General features: G+C 46.4%; 1 protein-coding gene across 24 annotated transcripts in view; it reads left to right on the top strand.

Moving 5' to 3' along the window:
• LOC5568502 (ensconsin) overlaps positions 1-20,353 on the top strand; it is a 458,662-nt gene that overhangs the window by 391,338 nt on the left and 46,971 nt on the right. For 19 of the 24 annotated variants that reach the window (XM_021849239.1, XM_021849238.1, XM_021849237.1 and 16 more), the window contains 6 exons: positions 2,330-2,723; positions 2,837-2,967; positions 4,165-4,338; positions 10,039-10,164; positions 12,764-13,237; positions 19,622-19,810. In XM_021849239.1, coding sequence (XP_021704931.1) covers positions 2,330-2,723; positions 2,837-2,967; positions 4,165-4,338; positions 10,039-10,164; positions 12,764-13,237; positions 19,622-19,810 — 1,488 coding nt within the window. The remainder of the gene's footprint in view (positions 1-2,329; positions 2,724-2,836; positions 2,968-4,164; positions 4,339-10,038; positions 10,165-12,763; positions 13,238-19,621; positions 19,811-20,353) is intronic. The other 5 variants (XM_021849228.1, XM_021849227.1, XM_021849234.1 and 2 more) reach the window with 5 other exon arrangements.

Here is a 20,353-nt window from a genome sequence, read left to right on the forward strand (position 1 = left end):
GAACTGGATTGTTTCACATCCAAAAATGTTTCTAGTGATGTCTCACGAAAGTCCTTCAGAGTTGCCTACAAACATTCTTTCTCAACTTCCTGAATCTCTCTTGATGATTTGTAATGAATTTTATCGAGTTTTTCCACTAGTACTTTAATAAAAACATCTCCATGGATTCCTTGTAAATTTTTAGACAAAACAGCTTCCACACTTAACCTTTACGTCCCTGATCTGTTTACAACCAAGGATCTGATTTTCACAATTTTCATCCGATCCCAATGAAGTTTTGGCACAACACCGTAAACTGTTCAAAAAATCACGCTTAACTAATTTTTTTACCGATTTTTCAGAAAATTTCAGAAAAATTGAATCTACATAGGGTAGATGTACCAGTTATGGACAAAGTGGTTCCCTATTTCGCCATACGTGATTACTTTTATGTCTTCAAATTTTGGAATGTTTTGTGTGTTGTAGTAGTTAGATTTAAGATATATCTTGATGTTAAGACATTCAAAAAGATTTAAAATGTGAAAGTAACCAAAATTTCACATATGGCCAAATAGGGAACCACTATGGCCATAACTGGTACACTGGTACTTTTTTTGAGGAACAATACTTAAAAAAATATGGACTTGGATGCTAGAGTTATAAAGAGGTTCTCCTTGGTTAAAATTGAGTCAAAATTCAATAACCTTCCTCTTAATCGTGTGTAGCCTGTAGTGTTAATGTAGTGTAGCCGATTATATTATATTATAACTTGATGTGAAAGTCATGTTATAGTTGAGTCGAATAATCAGCGTGAATTCTCGCTGCATCCTAATAAGGCAAGCGGGGTTGCATTGCCTGACGGTCGGAAAAAGTTGCACAGAACATACATTCAAAGGGCACTTTTTGAATCAATCTAAAAATTTTAGGAATTTTCATCGAACCTCGAAAATAGATATGCAGATGCACCATTCCTGAAATTTTCAGAAAAATCGGTTGAAAATTGAGTTAAAGGTGTTTTCTGAAAATGAATTCTCAACCCGGACCAAAGCGGATTGATAAACTGTACTGGGAAGCCAAGTAAGACAGTCAATTTCTCATTTATATGGGTTTGAGACAATAACTCAATATGCATAATCATACTCCCGGCGAAAAAACTTGGATGTGTCCCATGACATGGATTATATAATCGGATATCTTTTACCTAGTCTCAGTCGGTTCCGAAACATACCGGAAGTACTTGTAATGGATCATATGTTGCAGTTCGTTACTAAGTATACCTCATATTACATTCTCGGCCACAAAAATTAAAGATTGGTGTGTCGCTATCATCTGAATGATGTGTTTTTCCAGGGTCACGAAACCCGAAAGTGCTTGTAAATGGCTCTATGTTGCACACAACTACTCAATATACATTTTAAGTATAAACTGGGGAAAAACTTGAAGATTTATGTGTCGCATGATATGATTTGCACTTTTCAATTTTTGGTCTTCAACTAATATTTACATCAGAGACCGATTTAAGGAACTAGCCAGAATGATTTCAAAATTTTCGTAGTGATGTATCTTTTGAAATCGACTGAAAATTGTGGAAATTACAGTCGATTAGAGTCGAGTCGATTAACGCAAAGGTTAATGCCTGTAGCAAGCACTGGAAGATCCTACGTCTTATACAAGGCGAATCGCGTTTCCGTGTACGGGACTTGAGTTTGCTGCGTAATCATAATGTGTCACATGCTGAGCCAATACTTCATCCTCATTATCCCAGTAGAAGCATCACTAGGTCTGCCATTTTCTCTGCCTGCAACCTTCTTTGTTTTGGTAGAGTTGAAGGTCTTCAGGGAAACATAAGTCTTATATACTATAGGGCGCTTGCAGCAAACAAAAGTGTGCCCAACGGCTCCCTTTGATTTTGCTGGGTAACGGTTTGAAACGGAAAACAGGTTACAAAACGTTTCCCAGCAAAATCAAATGGGTCCGTTGGGCACACTAAACAAAGGCTGCAAGTGCCCTATACTCTGTGGTAGATTTCTTTTACGACTTATTAGCTTTATTTTAGCACTCTTTGGTCAGATAACCAATGAGCAGGTTGCCAGGATTGTCCGACATTATATCTGAGGTTCGCAAAAAACTCGTTTTCGCGTAGCATTATAAATAATGTGTGTTTATTGAGAAAGTTTCAAAAATATTTGTTATTAAATAATTATGAATGTTTTTTTGCAGTTTTTTGATATTTTGCAGCTTTTAACAAAATTCACAATAACCGCTGCGTGGAATTTATTAATGTACTCAGCGTTGTTAACTTACAATTAATAATATTCAAATTTCCCTTCATTTCTCCCCCCGCTTTTAGACCTGCAAAAAGAGCGCGAGGAGCGGATAAAGCAAATCAAAGAGCGCCAGAATGAGGAACGGCAGCGGAAACTAGAGGAACTGAAGGCACAAGCACTGGCAACGCAGAAATTCCGGGAGCAGCGAGAGGAGGAACGGCGTCGCCGCATGGAGGACCTGCGGCGAAGGGAGAACGACCGGCGCTCACAGGTGGAAGAGCGGAGACGCGCGATACAGGAGGCGGACAACGAACGGCGACAGTACATCCTGCAGAAGAACCAGGAACGGGACCAACGGATGGAGACCAAGCGGCGCAACGAGCGCAGCTCGATACAGTTCGCGTTCGGGTCATCGACGCCGCGGATGATCGACACCACCGACAGTGGCATGTGCAGCTCGTTCTGGGCCAACCGAAGGTGAGTCACTGTAGAGGTCTAGTTTTTTTTTAAAGTTGTATGAAGGTTAAGTTTGTTTCCTAAAACTACGCGTTAGTTCGAATTGACAATTATATTTTTTTCTGTAATTTTAGGGCAACATCCATCACGAATGTGGCGTACACGGGGGCACCACTGACGCGTCGCAGTTCCGAACGGGAACTGACCGATGGCAGTTCGAAGAAACGTGCTACCTCCGCCAGTGGTCTAGACCGATCGACCGACGGTAGGTTGATCTTACTTGGTTTGGTTTAGTTTTGAGCAAGTGAGAGAGATAGAGTGAAAGAGAGTGTGTTCCACAACAATGTATCCTTAGCGAATTGGTCGTCTTTGTTATCTCCGGTTGTCGTCGAAGATGCCCTGCTCAAGATCTGCGTGGTCTTGAGTTTCCCATGGGACGTCCCCTGGTTTTCTAAATTTCGTCCAGATGTTTGATACGTGTTTTCACACACACGTTGCTACGCCCTTGTTCTAGTCATCTAGTTGTACTAGATTGAGTTTCTCTTTAGTTTAGTACGCTTTCTGTTTCTGTTCAGTTTTTGATTTATTCCTAGTAAATTGCACCAACGTCACCCATTTTTAATTGTAATAGTTTTTTTTTTTCAGTTAGGTAAATCTCTTTAGGTAGTAACTGTTGACTTCTTGAATGTTTAGGATCGTAGGATAGAATATCCATGCCATAGCTATCGTGAAATGTGTAGGTTCCTAATAACGTTGGCAAAAATGCTACCTGAAACGAACTCAATAAATAGAAAGACAGAACTTCCATATTAATTTTTGGTGTTTTTGTCCTTCAAATTTTTCGCTATCGATTTGTAAGTAACTAGATTAGTTGTCAACGTTATTTTCCTTTTGATAAGTACTGTATATTTTTTTCCCAGTCGATGCTGAATAGGAGCTTGTCTTTCAGTTAAATTTAAATGGAATCTTATTAGATTTAGTAATAATAGCGATCTGTCATACCTACCGAATGAGTTGATTCATTTTAGATTCCATTTGTTTTAATAAAACCCCTCCGTCATTTCATCCACCAAAGCCCGGTTCACGAAAATAACCCTCCCCTAATGCATCAATCAATGTAACGACCCCTTGAATCTAGTGTATACCAGTTTCCGTTGGCCCATGGTTCGTAAAGTGTTATAATCTCCACAATCGAAATTTAAACCGTCTTCTCAAAAACAAATTGGCTATTTTTCTACTGTTCTACATCTGTTCTCTCTTTCTCTTTCCCCGAATCCATCTTCGACACTCGCACACAAATCTGTGATAATAAATCGTGTGATTAATCGGCACCACAAACGGAAAAATCTCCGCACCCACACTCATACATCACCGGAAATACCGGAACAACCGCGCGCGCGCCCTCTCACCCGTGGCGCGAACCTTGCACCATACCGACGACACAAACCATGAACCCGGGCAGACATGCGACGAATGTCCAGCTCCATGTACGAGGTGTTCAACTGGGCCAGCACCAGCGAGTGCCCGACGAAGAAGTTGACCCTCTCGCTGGCCGGTTCCAGTATCAACATCGACGAGCCCCCGTCCAAGGCGGAACGGGCTGCGGCTGCGGCCGCCGCCGCCGCCATGAGAAAGGGTACAGTGCCCAACAACACAGAGTGGCAGTAGAGCCCCCTACTGTGTTCCATTGAGTTTTACTTTTTTCTATCTACTTTACTCTGCAACACCATTTTTGATGCAACTTTGTTCGTTTCTTTGTCGTTTTGTGTTTTTTGTTTTCAAACACACCCACGCATTGAGTTCTCGGTTTTTCTTGATTTTTACTAATTTCGTTTGATCAACGTTGCTTTTTACTGAATTTTCGACTTTTTTTTTGTACATTTTCCATTTACTTCCCACTGTATTTTGAACGTTTTCTCTTGTGTCCCGAGCTCGGAGAGCATCGTGTGCTCGTGATGTGCTCTGCGAATTGTCTCTTTGCTGGAATGGAATGGCGTCCGTCTTGTTGTTGTTGCTCTTGTATAACTTGCCTAAGTTTCTGTTTTTTGATGTTTTTGATTTCCTCTCATCTGCCACGAATTGGCCGCCTAAATATTACGCGCTTTTAATCATTTGCTCCTCTGCTTTGGTTTTCCTTTGATTGTCATGTGTGTGATTTTTTTCCTTTTCCTGTTTTTGCTTTACATTTGCTTTTTCCTATATTCCCGTTACCTTCCAATTCGATGTGCTTCAAACTACATTGCTTTATTATTTGTATTTCCCTTTCTTGCTTTTCATTTTCTTTTCTGATTTTCACTTTTCTTATATTTATTTTATTGGATCAGAAACTGTCGAACAGTTTTCTTTCCTAAAAAAAATGTTGAAACCTTAACGCCAAATGAAGTGCTAGAATGATTGAAAAAGTTATCATATTCGTAGAACATTCATATCAAAGGATGATCATTGTGAAAAAAATGTCTTCAATTGTATAGCAAGATGGATACCCAGTAGATTACATTTACAATCAATCAATTTTTTACTTTTAAGATCCCCCTCGGGATTCTGTTCGAATCCCCCTCGAGATTCTGTTCGAATCCCCCTCGGGATTCTGTTCGAATTCCCCACGGGATTCTGTTAGAATCCCTCTCGGCATTCTGTTCGAATCCCCCTTCGGGATTCTGTTCGAATCCCCTTCGGGATTCTGCTCGAATACCCCTCGGGATTCTGTTCGAATGCCCCTACGGATTCTGTTCGAATCCCCCTCTGGATTCCGTCCGAATCCCCCTCGGGATTCCGTCCGAATCCCCCTCGGGATTCCGTTCGAGTCCCCCTCGGGATTCCGTTCGAATCCCCCTCGGGATTCCGTTCGAATCCCCTTCGGGATTCCGTTCGAATCCCCCTCGGGATTCTGTTCGATTCCCCATCGGGATTCTGTTCGATCCCCCTCGAGATTCTGTTCGAATTCTCCTCGGGATGCTGTTCGAATCCCCCTCGGGATTCCGTTCGAATCCCCCTCTGGATTCCGTTCGAATTCCCCACGGGATTCTGTTAGAATCCCTCTCGGCATTCTGTTCGAATCCCCCTTCGGGATTCTGTTCGAATCCCCTTCGGGAATCTGTTCGAATACCCCTCGGGATTCTGTTCGAATCCCCCTCGGGATTCTGTTCAAATCCCCTTCTGGATTCCGTTCGAATCCCCCTCGGGATTCCGTTCGAATCCCCCTCGGGATTCCGTTCGAATCCCCCTCGGGATTCCGTTCGAATCCCCCTCTGGATTCTGTTCGAATCCCCCTCGGGATTCCGTTCGAATCCACCTCGGGATTCTGTTCGAATCTCCCTCGGGATTCTGTTCGAATGTCCCTCGGGATTCTGTTCGAATCCCCTTCAGGATTCTGTTCGAATCCCCCTCTGGATTTCGTTCGAATCCCCCTCGGGATTCCGTTCGAATCCCCCTCTGGATTCCCTTCGAATCCCCCTCTGGATTCCGTTCGAATCCCCCTCGGGATTCCGTTCGAATCCCCCTCGGGATTCCGTTCGAATCCCCCTCGGGATTCCGTTCGAATCCCCCTCGGGATTCTGTTCGAATCCCCCTCGGGATTCTGTTCGAATCCCCCTCGGGATTCTGTTCGAATGCCCCTCGGGATTCTGTTCGAATGCCCCTCGGGATTCTGTTTGAATCCCCCTCGGGATTTTGTTTGAATCCCCCTCGGGATTCCGTTCGAATTCCCCTCGGGATTCCGTTCGAATCCCCCTCTGGATTCTGTTCGAATCCCCCTCGGGATTCCGTTCGAATCCCCCTCGGGATTCTGTTCGAATCTCCCTCGGGATTCTGTTCGAATGTCCCTCGGGAAGCGGTTCGAATCCACTTCAGGATTCTGTTCGAATCCCCCTCTGGATTTCGTTCGAATCCCCCTCGGGATTCCGTTCGAATCCCCCTCTGGATTCCGTTCGAATCCCCCTCGGGATTCCGTTCGAATCCCCCTCGGGATTCCGTTCGAATTCCCCTCGGGATTCCGTTCGAATCCCCCTCGGGATTCTGTTCGAATCCCCCTCGGGATTCTGTTCGAATCCCCCTCGGGATTCTGTTCGAATGCCCCTCGGGATTCTGTTTGAATCCCCCTCGGGATTTTGTTTGAATCCCCCTTATGATTCCGTTCGAATTCCCCTCAGGATTCTGTTCGAATCCCCCTCGGGATTTTGTTCGAATCTTCCTTAGGGGTCTGTTCGAATCCCCCTCGGGATTCTGTCCGAACCCCCTCAAGATTCTGTTCGAATCTCCCTCTGGATTCCGTTCGAATCCCCCTCGGTATTCTGTTCGAATTCCCCTCTGGATTCCGTTCGAATCCCACTGGGATTCCGTTCGAATCCCACTGGGATTCCGTTCGAATCCCCCTTCGGATTCTGTTCGAATCTCCCTCGGGGTTCAGTTCAAATCCCCCTCGAGATTCTGTTCGAATCCCCCTCGAGATTCTGTTCGAATCCCCCTCGGGATTCCGTTCGAATTCCCCTCGGGATTCCGTTCGAATCCCCCTCGGGATTCTGTTCGAATCCCCCTCGGGATTCTGTTCGAATCCCCCTCGGGATTCTGTTCGAATCCCCCTCGGGATTCTGTTCGAATCCCCCTCGGGATTCTGTTCGAATCCCCCTCGGGATTCTGTTCGAATCCCCCTCGGGATTCTGTTCGAATCCCCCTCGGGATTCTGTTCGAATCCCCCTCGGGATTCTGTTCGAATGCCCCTCGGGATTCTGTTTGAATCCCCCTCGGGATTTTGTTTGAATCCCCCTCGGGATTCCGTTCGAATTCCCCTCGGGATTCCGTTCGAATCCCCCTCTGGATTCTGTTCGAATCCCCCTCGGGATTCCGTTCGAATCCCCCTCGGGATTCTGTTCGAATCTCCCTCGGGATTCTGTTCGAATGTCCCTCGGGAAGCGGTTCGAATCCCCTTCAGGATTCTGTTAGAATCCCCCTCTGGATTTCGTTCGAATCCCCCTCGGGATTCCGTTCGAATCCCCCTCTGGATTCCGTTCGAATCCCCCTCGGGATTCCGTTCGAATCCCCCTCGGGATTCCGTTCGAATTCCCCTCGGGATTCCGTTCGAATCCCCCTCGGGATTCTGTTCGAATCCCCCTCGGGATTCTGTTCGAATCCCCCTCGGGATTCTGTTCGAATGCCCCTCGGGATTCTGTTTGAATCCCCCTCGGGATTTTGTTTGAATCCCCCTCATGATTCCGTTCGAATTCCCCTCAGGATTCTGTTCGAATCCCCCTCGGGATTTTGTTCGAATCTTCCTTAGGGGTCTGTTCGAATCCCCCTCGGGATTCTGTCCGAACCCCCTCAAGATTCTGTTCGAATCTCCCTCTGGATTCCGTTCGAATCCCCCTCGGTATTCTGTTCGAATTCCCCTCTGGATTCCGTTCGAATCCCACTGGGATTCCGTTCGAATCCCCCTTCGGATTCTGTTCGAATCTCCCTCGGGGTTCAGTTCAAATCCCCCTCGAGATTCTGTTCGAATCCCCCTCGAGATTCTGTTCGAATTCCCCTCGGGATTCTGTTCGAATCCCCTTCGGGATTCTGTTCGAATCCCCATCGGGATTCTATTCGACTCCCCCTCGGGATTCTGTTCAAATCCCCCTCGGGATTCTGTTCGAATCCGCCTCGGGATTCCGTTCGAATCCCCCTCGAGATTCTGTTAGATTTCCCCTCTGGATTCCGTTCGAATCCCACTGGGATTCCGTTCGAATCCCCCTTCGGATTCTGTTCGAATCTCCCTCGGGGTTCAGTTCAAATCCCCCTCGAGATTCTGTTCGAATCCCCCTCGAGATTCTGTTCGAATTCCCCTCGGGATTCTGTTCGAATCCCCTTCGGGATTCTGTTCGAATCCCCATCGGGATTCTATTCGACTCCCCCTCGGGATTCTGTTCAAATCCCCCTCGGGATTCTGTTCGAATCCGCCTCGGGATTCCGTTCGAATCCCCCTCGAGATTCTGTTCGAATCCCCCTCGGGATTCTGTTTGAATCCCCCTCGGGATTCTGTTCGAATCCCTCTCGGGATTTTGTTCGAATCTTCCTTAGGATTCTGTTCGAATCCCCCTCGAGATTCCGTTCGACTCCACCTCGGGATTCCGTTCGAATCCCCCTGGGGATTCTGTTCGAATCCCCCTCGGGTTTCTGTTAAAATCCCCTTCGAGATTCTGTCGAATCTCCTTCGAGATTCTGTTCGAATCCCCCTCGGGATTCTGGTCGAATCCCCCTAGGGATTCTGTTCGAATATCCCTCGGGATTCACTGCGAATCCCCCTCGGGATTCCGTTCGAATCCCCCTCGGGATCCTGTTAGATTTCCCCTCAGGATTCTGTTCTAATCCCTCTGGGGATCTGTTAGAATCCCCCTCGGGATTCTATTTGAATCCCCCAAGGGATTCCAGTGGACTCCCCCAAGGGTTTCCAGTCGAGTCTCCCAAGGGATTCTAGTCGGATCCCCTAAAGGGAAGTCCAGTCGAATCCCCCAAGGGATTCCAGTTAATCCCCCAAGGGGTTTTAATTGTATCCTTCAATCTTGCTAAGTATTTCATTAGATTATAAATAGCAATAAGATATTATCAAAGTCATTCTAGTACTTAATTTTTCAAAATTAATGCTGCCCTAAAATCCATTTTTTCACCTTATTACCGTCGACCTTCCTATCGAAAAAGCCTACGCATGTGCTCCTTGAATAAAGCTCCGTTTCCTCAAAGCATAGTCTTGCGCATGTGTACTAGTGCCTTGTGCATGAGCTCTCGCGATTTACCGCTCATCCTCCCGTGCTGCTCATCTTCCGAATCACCATCGTTTGGATGTTGTTCGTGCCCGATCCCTCATAAACCACATCCCTTTTTTCGTTGGAACCGAAAACAAAAGCCTAACCGAACAATATTCGTTTCCATGCGCTGCCATCCACCCGAATACTCACAGTAAAAAAAATCCAAACCCAAAATTGACGCTTTCTGTCTGTTACAATATCTGTTTGTGGAAGAATTTGCTCCTAACCGAGTTCATTTTCGTTTGTTTTTGCTCTGACAAAATTTGAATCGATTTTTCTCGTTTTCATTTTTTCTTCGAAACAGTTCAAAATTCAAATAAATACATTTTTCTTCTTTTTTCTCTTCTCTTTTTTCCCGTCGCCGACGTCGAAAATAATTTTAATCAATCAAAATTATGAAACTATGAAAAAAACGCAATTTTCTAAACATACATACATACGCGCGACTTTGCTGTTCTCTTCTGTCCCTTGTTCTTCCACCGAAACCCGAAACCCGAATCGAACACAAATACCAAAATCGCAACGTAATCTGCGTTATGTGTGCGTGACCGCGGCCACAGACGATTCGGGTGACATGAGCTACCAGCGTACCGTCAATCGTCGCAAAACCGATCTAATGCCCACCATTCCTAGTCCTCGCGATAGCTCTAGATCATCTCTCGGCACTCACACCCCCAGAACACCAGGTAGTATTCTTCGTTTATTTGTTTCATTCATAGTTTAAATACCTAGTTTCCAGTCCCGCCCAAAAGCGATATTTATTTTTAGTCTAACTCATAACCCAAGTGCCTTATTACCGCCCTTCCCCCCGTAGTAATCGATTGTCTAACCCCCTCCCCCCTAAATCGAAAGATTATAATCATTCATTCGCATAATTCATACGATCGCAGTACCGCAACGTCGCTCGCGCGACGATCGCTCGAATAATGAAGACTCATTTAGTAGAAGTAGCAGATTTCGTTTCTTTTATCGATCAATATCATTATTTTAGATTTTAGATATTTTGTATTTTTTACTGTGTCAATGTTGTTCTTGTTGACAGTTACAGTCCGCACTGTGTCGTCTGTGTTTGTGAAATCTATTCTTAGTGCGCTGTACGCATGAATGTTATCGTCTTTTGAATAAGTTAGTTTCTAGTTAAATCCTTTATTATAGTACAAATAGCGGAATATTATTCAAATGGATTTGTAATCATAAGAGTAGAGTTTTTTTGGGAAGCTCCTTGGGATTCGAGATGAAGCCCCTAGGGATTCGGGTGAAGCCCTTTGGGATTCGAGGCGAAGCCCTTTGGGATTCGAGGCGAAGCCCTTTGGGATTCGAGGCGAAGCCCTTTGGGATTCGAGGCGAAGCCCCTTGGGATTCGAGTTGAAGTCCTTTGGGATTCCATGCGAAGCCCCCTAGAATTCGAGGCGAAGCATCTAGGGATTCAGATCGAAGCCCCTTGGGATTCGAAGCGAAGCCCCTTGATTCGAGGCGAAGCCCCTTGGGATTCAAGGCGAAGACCCTTGGGATTCGAGGGGAAGCCCATTGGGATTCGAGGCGAAGCCCCTTGGGATTTGAGGCGAAGACCCTTGGAATTCCAGGCGAAGCTCCTTGGAATTCGAAGTGAAGCCTCTTGGGATTCGACGTAAAGCCTCTTGGGATTCAAAGTGAAGCCTTTTGGCATTCGAGGCGTAGCCCCTTGGAATTCGAAGCGTACTACCTTTGGATTCGAGACGAAGCCTCTTCGGATGCGAAGTGAAGTTCTTTCGCATTCGAAGCGAAGAACCTTGGGATTCGAGCTGAAGCCCTATGGGATTGCAGGCGAAGCTCCTTGGGATTCAATCCGAAGCCCCTTGGAATTCAAGGCGAAACCCCTTGGGATTCGAGACAAAGCCCCTGGGGATTTGAGGCGAATCCGCTTGGGATTTGAGACGAAGCCCCTTGGGATTCGAGGCTAAACCCCTTGGAATTCGAGCTGAAGCCCTATGGGATTTGATCCGAAGCCCCTTGGAATTCTAAGCGAAGCACCATGGGATTCAAATCGAAGCCTCTTGGGATTCGAATCGAATCCCCTTAGGATTCGAGGCGAAGCCCCTTGGGATTCGATGCGAAGCCTCTTGGAATTCGATGCCAAGCTCCATGGGAATCGAGGCGAAGCCCCTTGGAATTCGAGGCGAAGCCCCTTGGAATTTGAAGCGAAGCCCCTTGGGATTCAAATCGAAGCCCCTTGGGATTCAAGGCGGATTCGAATCGAAACCCCTTGAAGCCCTTTGAGGATCGAAGCGAAGCCCCTAGGGATTCGAGGCGATGCCCTTTGGTAATCGATGCGAAGCCCCTTGTGATTCGAGGCGCAGCCCCTCAGTATTAGAAGCGAAGCCCCTTGGGATTCGATCCGAAGCCCCTTGGGATTCGATCCGAAGCCCCTTGGGATTCGATCCGAAGCCCCTTGGGATTCGATCCGAAGCCCCTTGGAATTCCAGGCGAAGCACCTTGGGATTCAAATCGAAGCCTCTTGGGATTCGAGGCGAAGCCCCTTGGGAGTTGAGGCGAATCCCCTTGGGATTCGAGGCTAAGCCCCTTGTGATTCGAGCTGAAGCCCTATGGGATTCGAGGTGAAGCCCCTTGGGATTCGATCCGAAGCACCTTGGAATTCGAGGCGGAGCCCCTTGGGATTTGTGGCGAATCCGCTTGGGATTTGAGACGAAGCCCCTTGGGATTCGATGCGAAGCCCCTTGGGATTCGATGCGAAACCCCTTGTGATTCGAGGCGCAGCCCCTCAGTATTAGAAGCGAAGCCCCTTGGGATTCGAGGCGAAGACCATTGGGATTTGAGACGAAGCTCCTTGGGATTCGAGACGAAGCTCCTTGGGATTCGAGGCGAAGTCCTTTGAGATTCTTAGCAAAGCCCCTTGGGATTCTAGGTGAAGCTCCTTGAGATCTAAGGCGAAGCTAATATCCTACAGCACCGTATTACACCAATCTTCATAACTCTCGAACCTTATGATTCCTTGAACATTTGAACAATGATCCGCATTCTAGTACTACCTCCATCTTCTACCTCATTCGATATAGGATAAGACTTACCCCTCGATATTAATGCATGAACCGCAGCCACAAGTATCTCACCTTTTTTGATTTCTAATTTTCTTTTTGCATCGTGTTTTGGTTTGACCGCAAAATAATCGCGCGCTTGCCGTCCGTAATCGCAATTCGACCGAACCAAAAACCTCGTCTCGACTTCGAATACCCGCAAACACACATTCACACACGCCTGCACCCGCACCCCGCCACCATTCGCGTGTAGGTCGAGCCTTCTCGATGACACGCCTGGACCAGCTGGCTCAGCCTCGACGCCGCAACGGCGAACACATCAGTGCAATCATCGAACGCGAACGCCGCCAGGCCCACGAGCTGGAGAACCTGACCCGGCTGTCCCTGTCCTCGTCCCGTTCGTCCCCGACGGCGGATGGTGGCACCAGCAGTAAGCGTATGTCCCGCAGCATGTCCCAGCTGGCCAGTTCGTCCTCCAAGTACCGGCACCCGTCGCAGGACTCTCCGCACTCGGCCGGCCGTCCCGCTCGCAAGTCTTCGTTCAACTCATCGCTCGGCGAGTCGTCGTCCCTGATGGGGGCCGGCCGCCTGGACACCTCCAAGAGCATGTCCCAGCTCAACACGGCCGGACGGGTTTCGCGTCTCACCAAAACCGAACGCCTTCGGCAGCAGGTGCGCGACCAGCTGAACGGTTCGGCGTCCACAACGTATTCTACGACCGCAACAGGTGCGAGATCTTTGAAACCCGAAGGTTCCCGGGATCGGACTCGGGAACCGATTCCAGGGCTGTGGGGTATTTCTTTAGTGTCTTCTTGAGTAAATAATCTTTTTGGTTGAGTCAGTAACCCCCTTCTCACAGTAACCACCGGACAGTGGAGTTCGCTAATACGAGGCTAGATGTTAACTCGGTAACACACACACATACCACACATTCTCACACGTTCGGATATTCGGTGCGTGGGAAACCTCTGTCACCTTGCTAGAGCATATCATCCACTCAACACCCGATTAGTCTAAGTAGAGCATTACTTCCACGAAGCGGAAAGCAAGTTACGACGCGAATCCTTCAAAACGTGTAGAACTTCCAACCTTCTGAAAGGGAAAAATGGTGGTTTGGCTATTCACGATGTTGATCCGACGGGTAGATCAGTAGTAGCTTAGAGAAACGAAGAGCACCGTAGGGTATTCTAGTACAGCATTTTCAAGTTTTTCAGTCAGAATAGCAAAAGTAGTACTTTCTTCCAATTTCTCGTCTATCCCTCTTTCTAGTTTCCTCTACTTTCTATGGTATCCTACAATTTCTGATAGCACTACGCAATTGTACACATGAATGTCTTCAGTAGGATGAGCAAATCCAAATCGAAGAGGGTAGTAGTAGACGAGCAATGATCCTTATTATGGGAGATATCTGTGTAATGCTTTCCACTTGCTTTCTGTTTGCGTCCACGGCGCGGTAATTTGTTATGGAATGATATGACTTTTACTACGGTTGGTAATTGCCTTCTAACATTTAGAAATTGTTTGGGGATTGTAGTCTTCATGACAATTGTGGTATTTGAAAATGGGATTTGATGGTGGTGGTTTGCGTTTGAAAGAACTATAATAGTGGTATTGGTGAAGGATGGAGAAATACGAACTAAGTGTAACAAAACGAAATAAGTGATATTCTTAACGGAAAATGTATATTACAAAACGAAAATCAGCACTCGTAATTGTACAAATTCTCCTGAAAGTCTACAATTTAATGTCATAATTAATGAATATTGGGATTCAATTGACTTGTAAATTTCTGCTTCGACCTTCTGTAGGAACATTGTAATATACCGTATTCTAAAATGATTTCTACAATTTTCCGTTACATATTTTCAGGATTCCGTCAAAACCTCTTTTTAGGATTCCGGTAGTTTTGTCGTTTTGGATTACAGTAGAATCCATTTTAGGATTGCGTACAATTCGCTCTTGAGGAATCCTCTTTCGAGACCCAGAGGAGTCCCCTTTCAGGACTCAGAGGAATCCGCTTTCAGGGTTCAGAGGAATCCCCTTTCGGGGCTCAGAGGAGTCTCCTTTCGGGACTCACAGAAATCCATTTTAGGGACTTAGAGGAATCCCCTTTTGAGGCTCAGAGGAACCCCCTTTCGGGGCTCATAGGAATCCTCTTTCGGGGCTCAGAGGAATCACCTTTTCTGGCTCAGAAGAATGCCCTTTTGGGGCTCAGAAGAATCACCTTTTCTGTTTCAGAGGAATCCCCTTTCAGGGCTCAGAGGAATCCCCTTTCGGGGCTCGGAGGAATCACCTTTTCTGGCTCAGAAGAATCCCCTATTGGGGCTCAGAGGAATCACCTTTCAGGGCTCTGAGGAATCCCCTTTCGGGGCTCAGAGGAATCCCCTTTCGGGGCTCAGAGGAATCCTCTTTCGAGACTCAGATGAATCCCCTGTCGGGAGTAGGAATCCCATTTCGGACCTTCATCATCTTCTGGCTCAGAGGAATCCCCTTTCGGGGATCAAAGGAATCCCCTTTCGGGGCTCATAGGAATCCTCTTTCGAGACTCAGATGAATCCCCTGTCGGGACTTATAGGAATCCCATTTCGGATCTAAGAGGAATCACCTTTTCTGGCTCAGAGGAATCCCCTTTCGGAATTCAGAGGAATACCTTTTCGAGATTCAGAGGATTCCCCTTTCAGGACTCAGAGGAATCCCCTTTCGGGGCTCAGAGGAATCCCCTTTCGGGGCTTAGAGAAATCCTCTTTCAGGGCTCAGAGGAATCTCCTTTCGGGGCCCAGAGGAGTCCCCTTTCGGGACTCAGAGGAATCCCGTTTCAGGACTTAGAGGAATCCCCTTTCGGACCTCAGAGGAATCACGAGGCTCAGAGCAATCCCCTTTCGGGGTTCAGAGGAATCCCCTTTTGGGACTCAGAGGAATTCCATTTTGGGACTCAGAGGAATCCTCTTTCGAGACTCAGAGGGGTCCCCTTTCGGAACTCAGAGAAATCTTTTTCTGGCTCAAAGGAATCCCTTTTCGGGGCTCAGAGGAATCTCCTTTCGAGGCCCAGAGAAAATATTTCGATGAAATACCCTTTCGGGATTTGCTGAAATACCCTTTCGGGATTCATTACATTTCCGATTCGGTATTCCGTTGAATCCCCTCTCGGGATTCCGTAGAATCTCCCCTCGGGATTCCGTAGAATCTCCTCTCGGAATTCCGTAGAGCCCTCACTCGGGATTCCGTAGAATCCTCACTCGGGATTCCGTAGAATCCCCACTCGGGATTCCGTAGAATCCCCTCTCGGGATTCCGTAGAATCCCCTCTCGGGATTCCGTAGAATCCCCTCTCGGGATTCCGTAGAATCCCCTCTCGGGATTCCGTAGAATCCCCTCTCGGGATTCCGTAGAATCCCCTCTCGGGATTCCGTAGAATCCCCTCTCGGGATTCCGTAGAATCCCCTCTCGGGATTCCGTAGAATCCCCTCTCGGGATTCCGTAGAATCCCCTCTCGGGATTCCGTAGAATCCCCTCTCGGGATTCCGTAGAATCCCCTCTCGGGATTCCGTAGAATCCCCTCTCGGGATTCCGTAGAATCCCCTCTCGGGATTCCGTAGAATCCCCTCTCGGGATTCCGTAGAATCCCCTCTCGGGATTCCGTAGAATCCCCTCTCGGGATTCCGTAGAATCCCCTCTCGGGATTCCGTAGAATCCCCTCTCGGGATTCCGTAGAATCCCCTCTCGGGATTCCGTAGAATCCCCTCTCGGGATTCCGTAGAATCTCCTCTCGGGATTCCGTAGAATCCCCTCTCGGGATTCCGTAGAATCCCCTCTCGGGATTCCGTAGAATCCCCTCTCAGGATTCCGTAGAATCCCTTCTCGGGATTCCGTAGAACCTCCTCTCGGGTTTCCGAAAAATATCCTCTCGGGTTTCCGAAAAATATCCTCGTGGGATTCCGTAAAATCTTTTCTGCAGAATCCCCTCTCGGGATTCCGTAGAATTCCCTTTCGGGATTCCGTAGACTCTCCTCTCGGATTTCCGACAAATGTCTCAGGGCTCCGTAGAATCTCTTTTTGGAGTTCCGTAGTCGAGATTTCGTAGATTCCCCTGTCGGGATTCCGTAAAATCTCCTCTTGGAATTCCGTAGAATCTCCTCTCGGGATTCTGTAGAACCTCCGGGTGGGATTGCGTAAAATCTTTTCTGTAGAATCCTCTCTTGAGATTTCGTAGATTCTCCTCTCGGGATATCGTCGAATCCCCACTCGAGATTCCGTAGAATCCCCTTTCGGGATTCCGTTGAATACCCTGTCGGAATTCCGTAGAATCTCCTCTCTGGATTCCGCCTCATCTTCATGTTCCGTAAAATCCACTTCCTGAGATTCTCTAGATTCCGCTGCTGAAATACCGTAGAATCTGACTTTAGGGATTCCATAGAATCCGATTTTGGGATCCCTGAAGTTTGACTCCTAGGATTCCAAAGAATTCGACCCGAGATTCCGTAGAAACCGGGTCTTGGAATCCCGTAGAACTCACCTCTTGGAGAATAGTAGAGTTCCGTTTTAGGATTCCTCAGAATCCAACTCTCGGAATTCCTTAGAACCCGGTTCTTGGAATTCCGTAGAACCGCCTCTAGGATTGAGCAGAAAAATCCTCGTGGTATTCTGTAGAATTCTCTCTTGCGATTATGTTGACTACATCTCTTGACATTGCGTGAGAAGGGGGCAATGGGAATTCCTAAGAACCTGGCTTTTGAAATGTTGTTTAATCTGCTTTCTAGGATTCTGCAGAATCCAACTCTTGCGATTTTGTAGAATCAGAATCTTAGGATTCTGTAGAATTCACTTCTTGGGGTCCCATAGAATTCGTCTTTTGAAATTCCGTAGAACTCGTTCCTTTGGATTCCGTAGATTCCGCTTTTTGGGATTCTGCTGAATCCATTCCGTGTAAACTATCTCGTGGAGCTCCGTAGAATCCGAATCTTAGGTTTCCGTAGACACCACTTTTTGGGGTTTCATAGAGTCTTCCTTTCGGGATTCCTTAAAATCCTCCTGGAGTTCTGTAGAACCTGGTTCTTGGAATTCCGTAGAACCACCTCTAAGATTAAGCTGAAAGTTCCTCGTGGGATTCTGTAGAATTCTCTCTTGAGATCCTGTTGACTACATCTCTTGGGATTGCGTAGAAATGGGAAATTCCTTAGAATTTACCTTTTGAAATTCTGTTGAATCTGCCTCTAAGGATTCTGCAGAATCCTAGTCTTGAGATTTTGTAGAATCAGAAGCATAGGATTCCGTAGAGAATTCGGGGTAATGGTACATTCGGGGTAATGGAATTCGGGGTGATGGGATTCGGGGAAATAGCATTCGGGGTAATGGGGTAGAATCTCCGTAGAACCTACCCGTTGGAGTTCCTTACAATCCGCCTCTTGCTGAATCCAACTCTTGGGATTCTGGAGAATCAGAATCATAGGATTCTGTACAATCAAAATCTTAGGACTCTGATGAATGCATTTCTTGCAGTTCAGTAGAATCCATCTTTTTAAATTCCTTAGAACTCATTTCTTGTGGACCCGTTGAACCTGCTTTTTGGGATTCCACAGAATCCATTTCTTGGGATTCAATAGAATCCGACTTTTGATATTCCGTAGAATCCACCTAATGGAGTTCCGTAGAACCCGAAAATCTTAGGATTCCGTAGAATCCACCTTTTGGGGTTTCATGAAGTCCACAAAATCCGACTCATGGAGTGCTGCAGATTCCGGTTCTTGGAATTCCGTAAAAACGCCTCTAGGATTGAGCAGACATTTCTCTCTTGGGATTCTGTTGACTACATCTCTTGGGATTGCGTAAAAGGGAGAATTCCTAAATAACTAGCTTTTGAAATTCTGTTGAATCAGCCTCTTAGGATTTTGCAGACTCCAACTCTTGAGATTCTGTAGAATCAGAATCATAGGATTCCGTAGAATCTACCCCTTGGAGTTCCTTACCATCCGCCTCTTGCTGAATCCAACTCTTGGGATTCTGTAGAATCAGGATCTTAAGATTCTGTGGAATCAATTTTTGAATTAGGATTCAGTAGAAACCACTTTTTGGGGTTTCATAAAGTCCGCAAAATTCGACTCCTGGGCTATGTAGAATCCGGTTCTTCAAATTCCGTAGAACCACCTCTACGAATAAGCAGACATTTCCTCGTGGGATTCTGTAGAATTCTCTCTTGAGATTCTATTGACTACATCTCTTGGGATTGCGTAGAAGGATGTAATTCGTAAGAATTTGGCTTTTGAATTCTGCAGAATCCTACCACTGGGATTCTGTAGAATCTACCTCATGGGATTCCGTAGAGTCCGCGTCTTGCGAATCCGTAGAATCAGTTTCTTGAGACTCAAAAGAATCTGAGTTTTGGTATTACCGTTTCTTGTGATTTTGTAGAATTCAGATCTTGGGATTCCGTACAATTCATATTGGTTTTCAGGATCTCCTGTTCTCTGAAATTCATTCTTAGGATTTCATAGAATGTGCTCTCTTGAGTAAGTAAGTTCATAATAAAACCAGTAAAATGATGTTAGGCTGCTGGAATTGCTGGAATGTCTGGAGCGTCTCTAGTATCACACACTTCTGCAAATGCTTCAATGCTTAATGCAAAATGGGATTACGGCTGCCTTCGCTTCAATGCTTAATTATATGGATGCATGTTTATTTTATTATTTTACGGTATAGTTATCTTGCTTTCGCTCGTAGTTGTTTTATACGGGAATGCTTACAATATCCTTCAATTGTATTCAATGAATGCTTTTCTTTAGCTAAGTTATACTCATCAAATCTTCATCACAGTACATCATATTCAAGACATGCCGTTACATTCCACAACTACTCCAGTAAAAACCTTTCCCTCTTCCTAAAAAAAAGTCTCCAATGCGTTCCAGTGCCCAAGAGACATCATCTGGACCCCTCCAAAAAAATCCACTCATTTCCATCATCTCCTCTGTTGACCCCTATTTAAAACTACATTTACATCGCACCCCCCCCCCCCCCATTTATACAATTCAAAAAAAAAAAAAAACTTCGACCAACATCCGTCTGCGTTCTTCCGTTTCTTTCTCCACACACACACGCTCCGGCGCCGCCCGTCTCTGCAGGTTTGCGTTCCGGTGAAATCACGCCCAACAGTTTGAACACGTCGCGCCCGGGCAGTGCCATGTCCAGCTCAACGACCGCCTCCGGAGTGGTGTACCGACGGTCGATGCCCCATTCGGCCGGCAGCCAGCAGCGGAAACCACGACCTGTGTCGATTGCCGTCACCGGAGTGTCGGCGGGCCCCAAAGAAGGTTTGTTTTAGCTGCTGCACGAGACAGAGAGGGAGAGAGGGACAGCACCACCTACCCATGAATCGCTCTAATCGTGCCAACTCACTCACACAAACACCCACAACCTACAATAATCACCATAAGCATGTTTCCCCTCTTTCTCCTCACCAAGAATCATTTCCTCGTCCAAATTTCCCAGTCCGCCCGAAACCCTTCCGTGCAAGATCCTTCGATACCTCCTCTTATAGTTTGTAAGTTACACTAGGGTGGTCCATTTTTATATGAAGAATTCAAACTGCAAAAATCTTAAGTTACACTCTTCAAATTTGTTCATTTGGACGTCCAGAAGAAACTGTGAAAATTTGAGAAGGAACAATGAAGTCTGAGAGGTAGTTCAACAAGCTTGAATTTTGTACGAAAAAATGCAATTTCTATAGGAAACACTGTTCCTATTTACATTTTCGGTCATAGGTGACGCTGTAGTCGAAGAATTTCAATCGTTGGTGAAAATCCTCTAATAAATGGGAAAGACACTGCAGTAAAACGGAATTCTTTTCTTCTTTT

The sequence above is a fragment of the Aedes aegypti genome, chromosome 3 (genome assembly GCF_002204515.2).
Source record: "Aedes aegypti strain LVP_AGWG chromosome 3, AaegL5.0 Primary Assembly, whole genome shotgun sequence".
Taxonomy (NCBI): domain Eukaryota; kingdom Metazoa; phylum Arthropoda; class Insecta; order Diptera; family Culicidae; genus Aedes; species Aedes aegypti.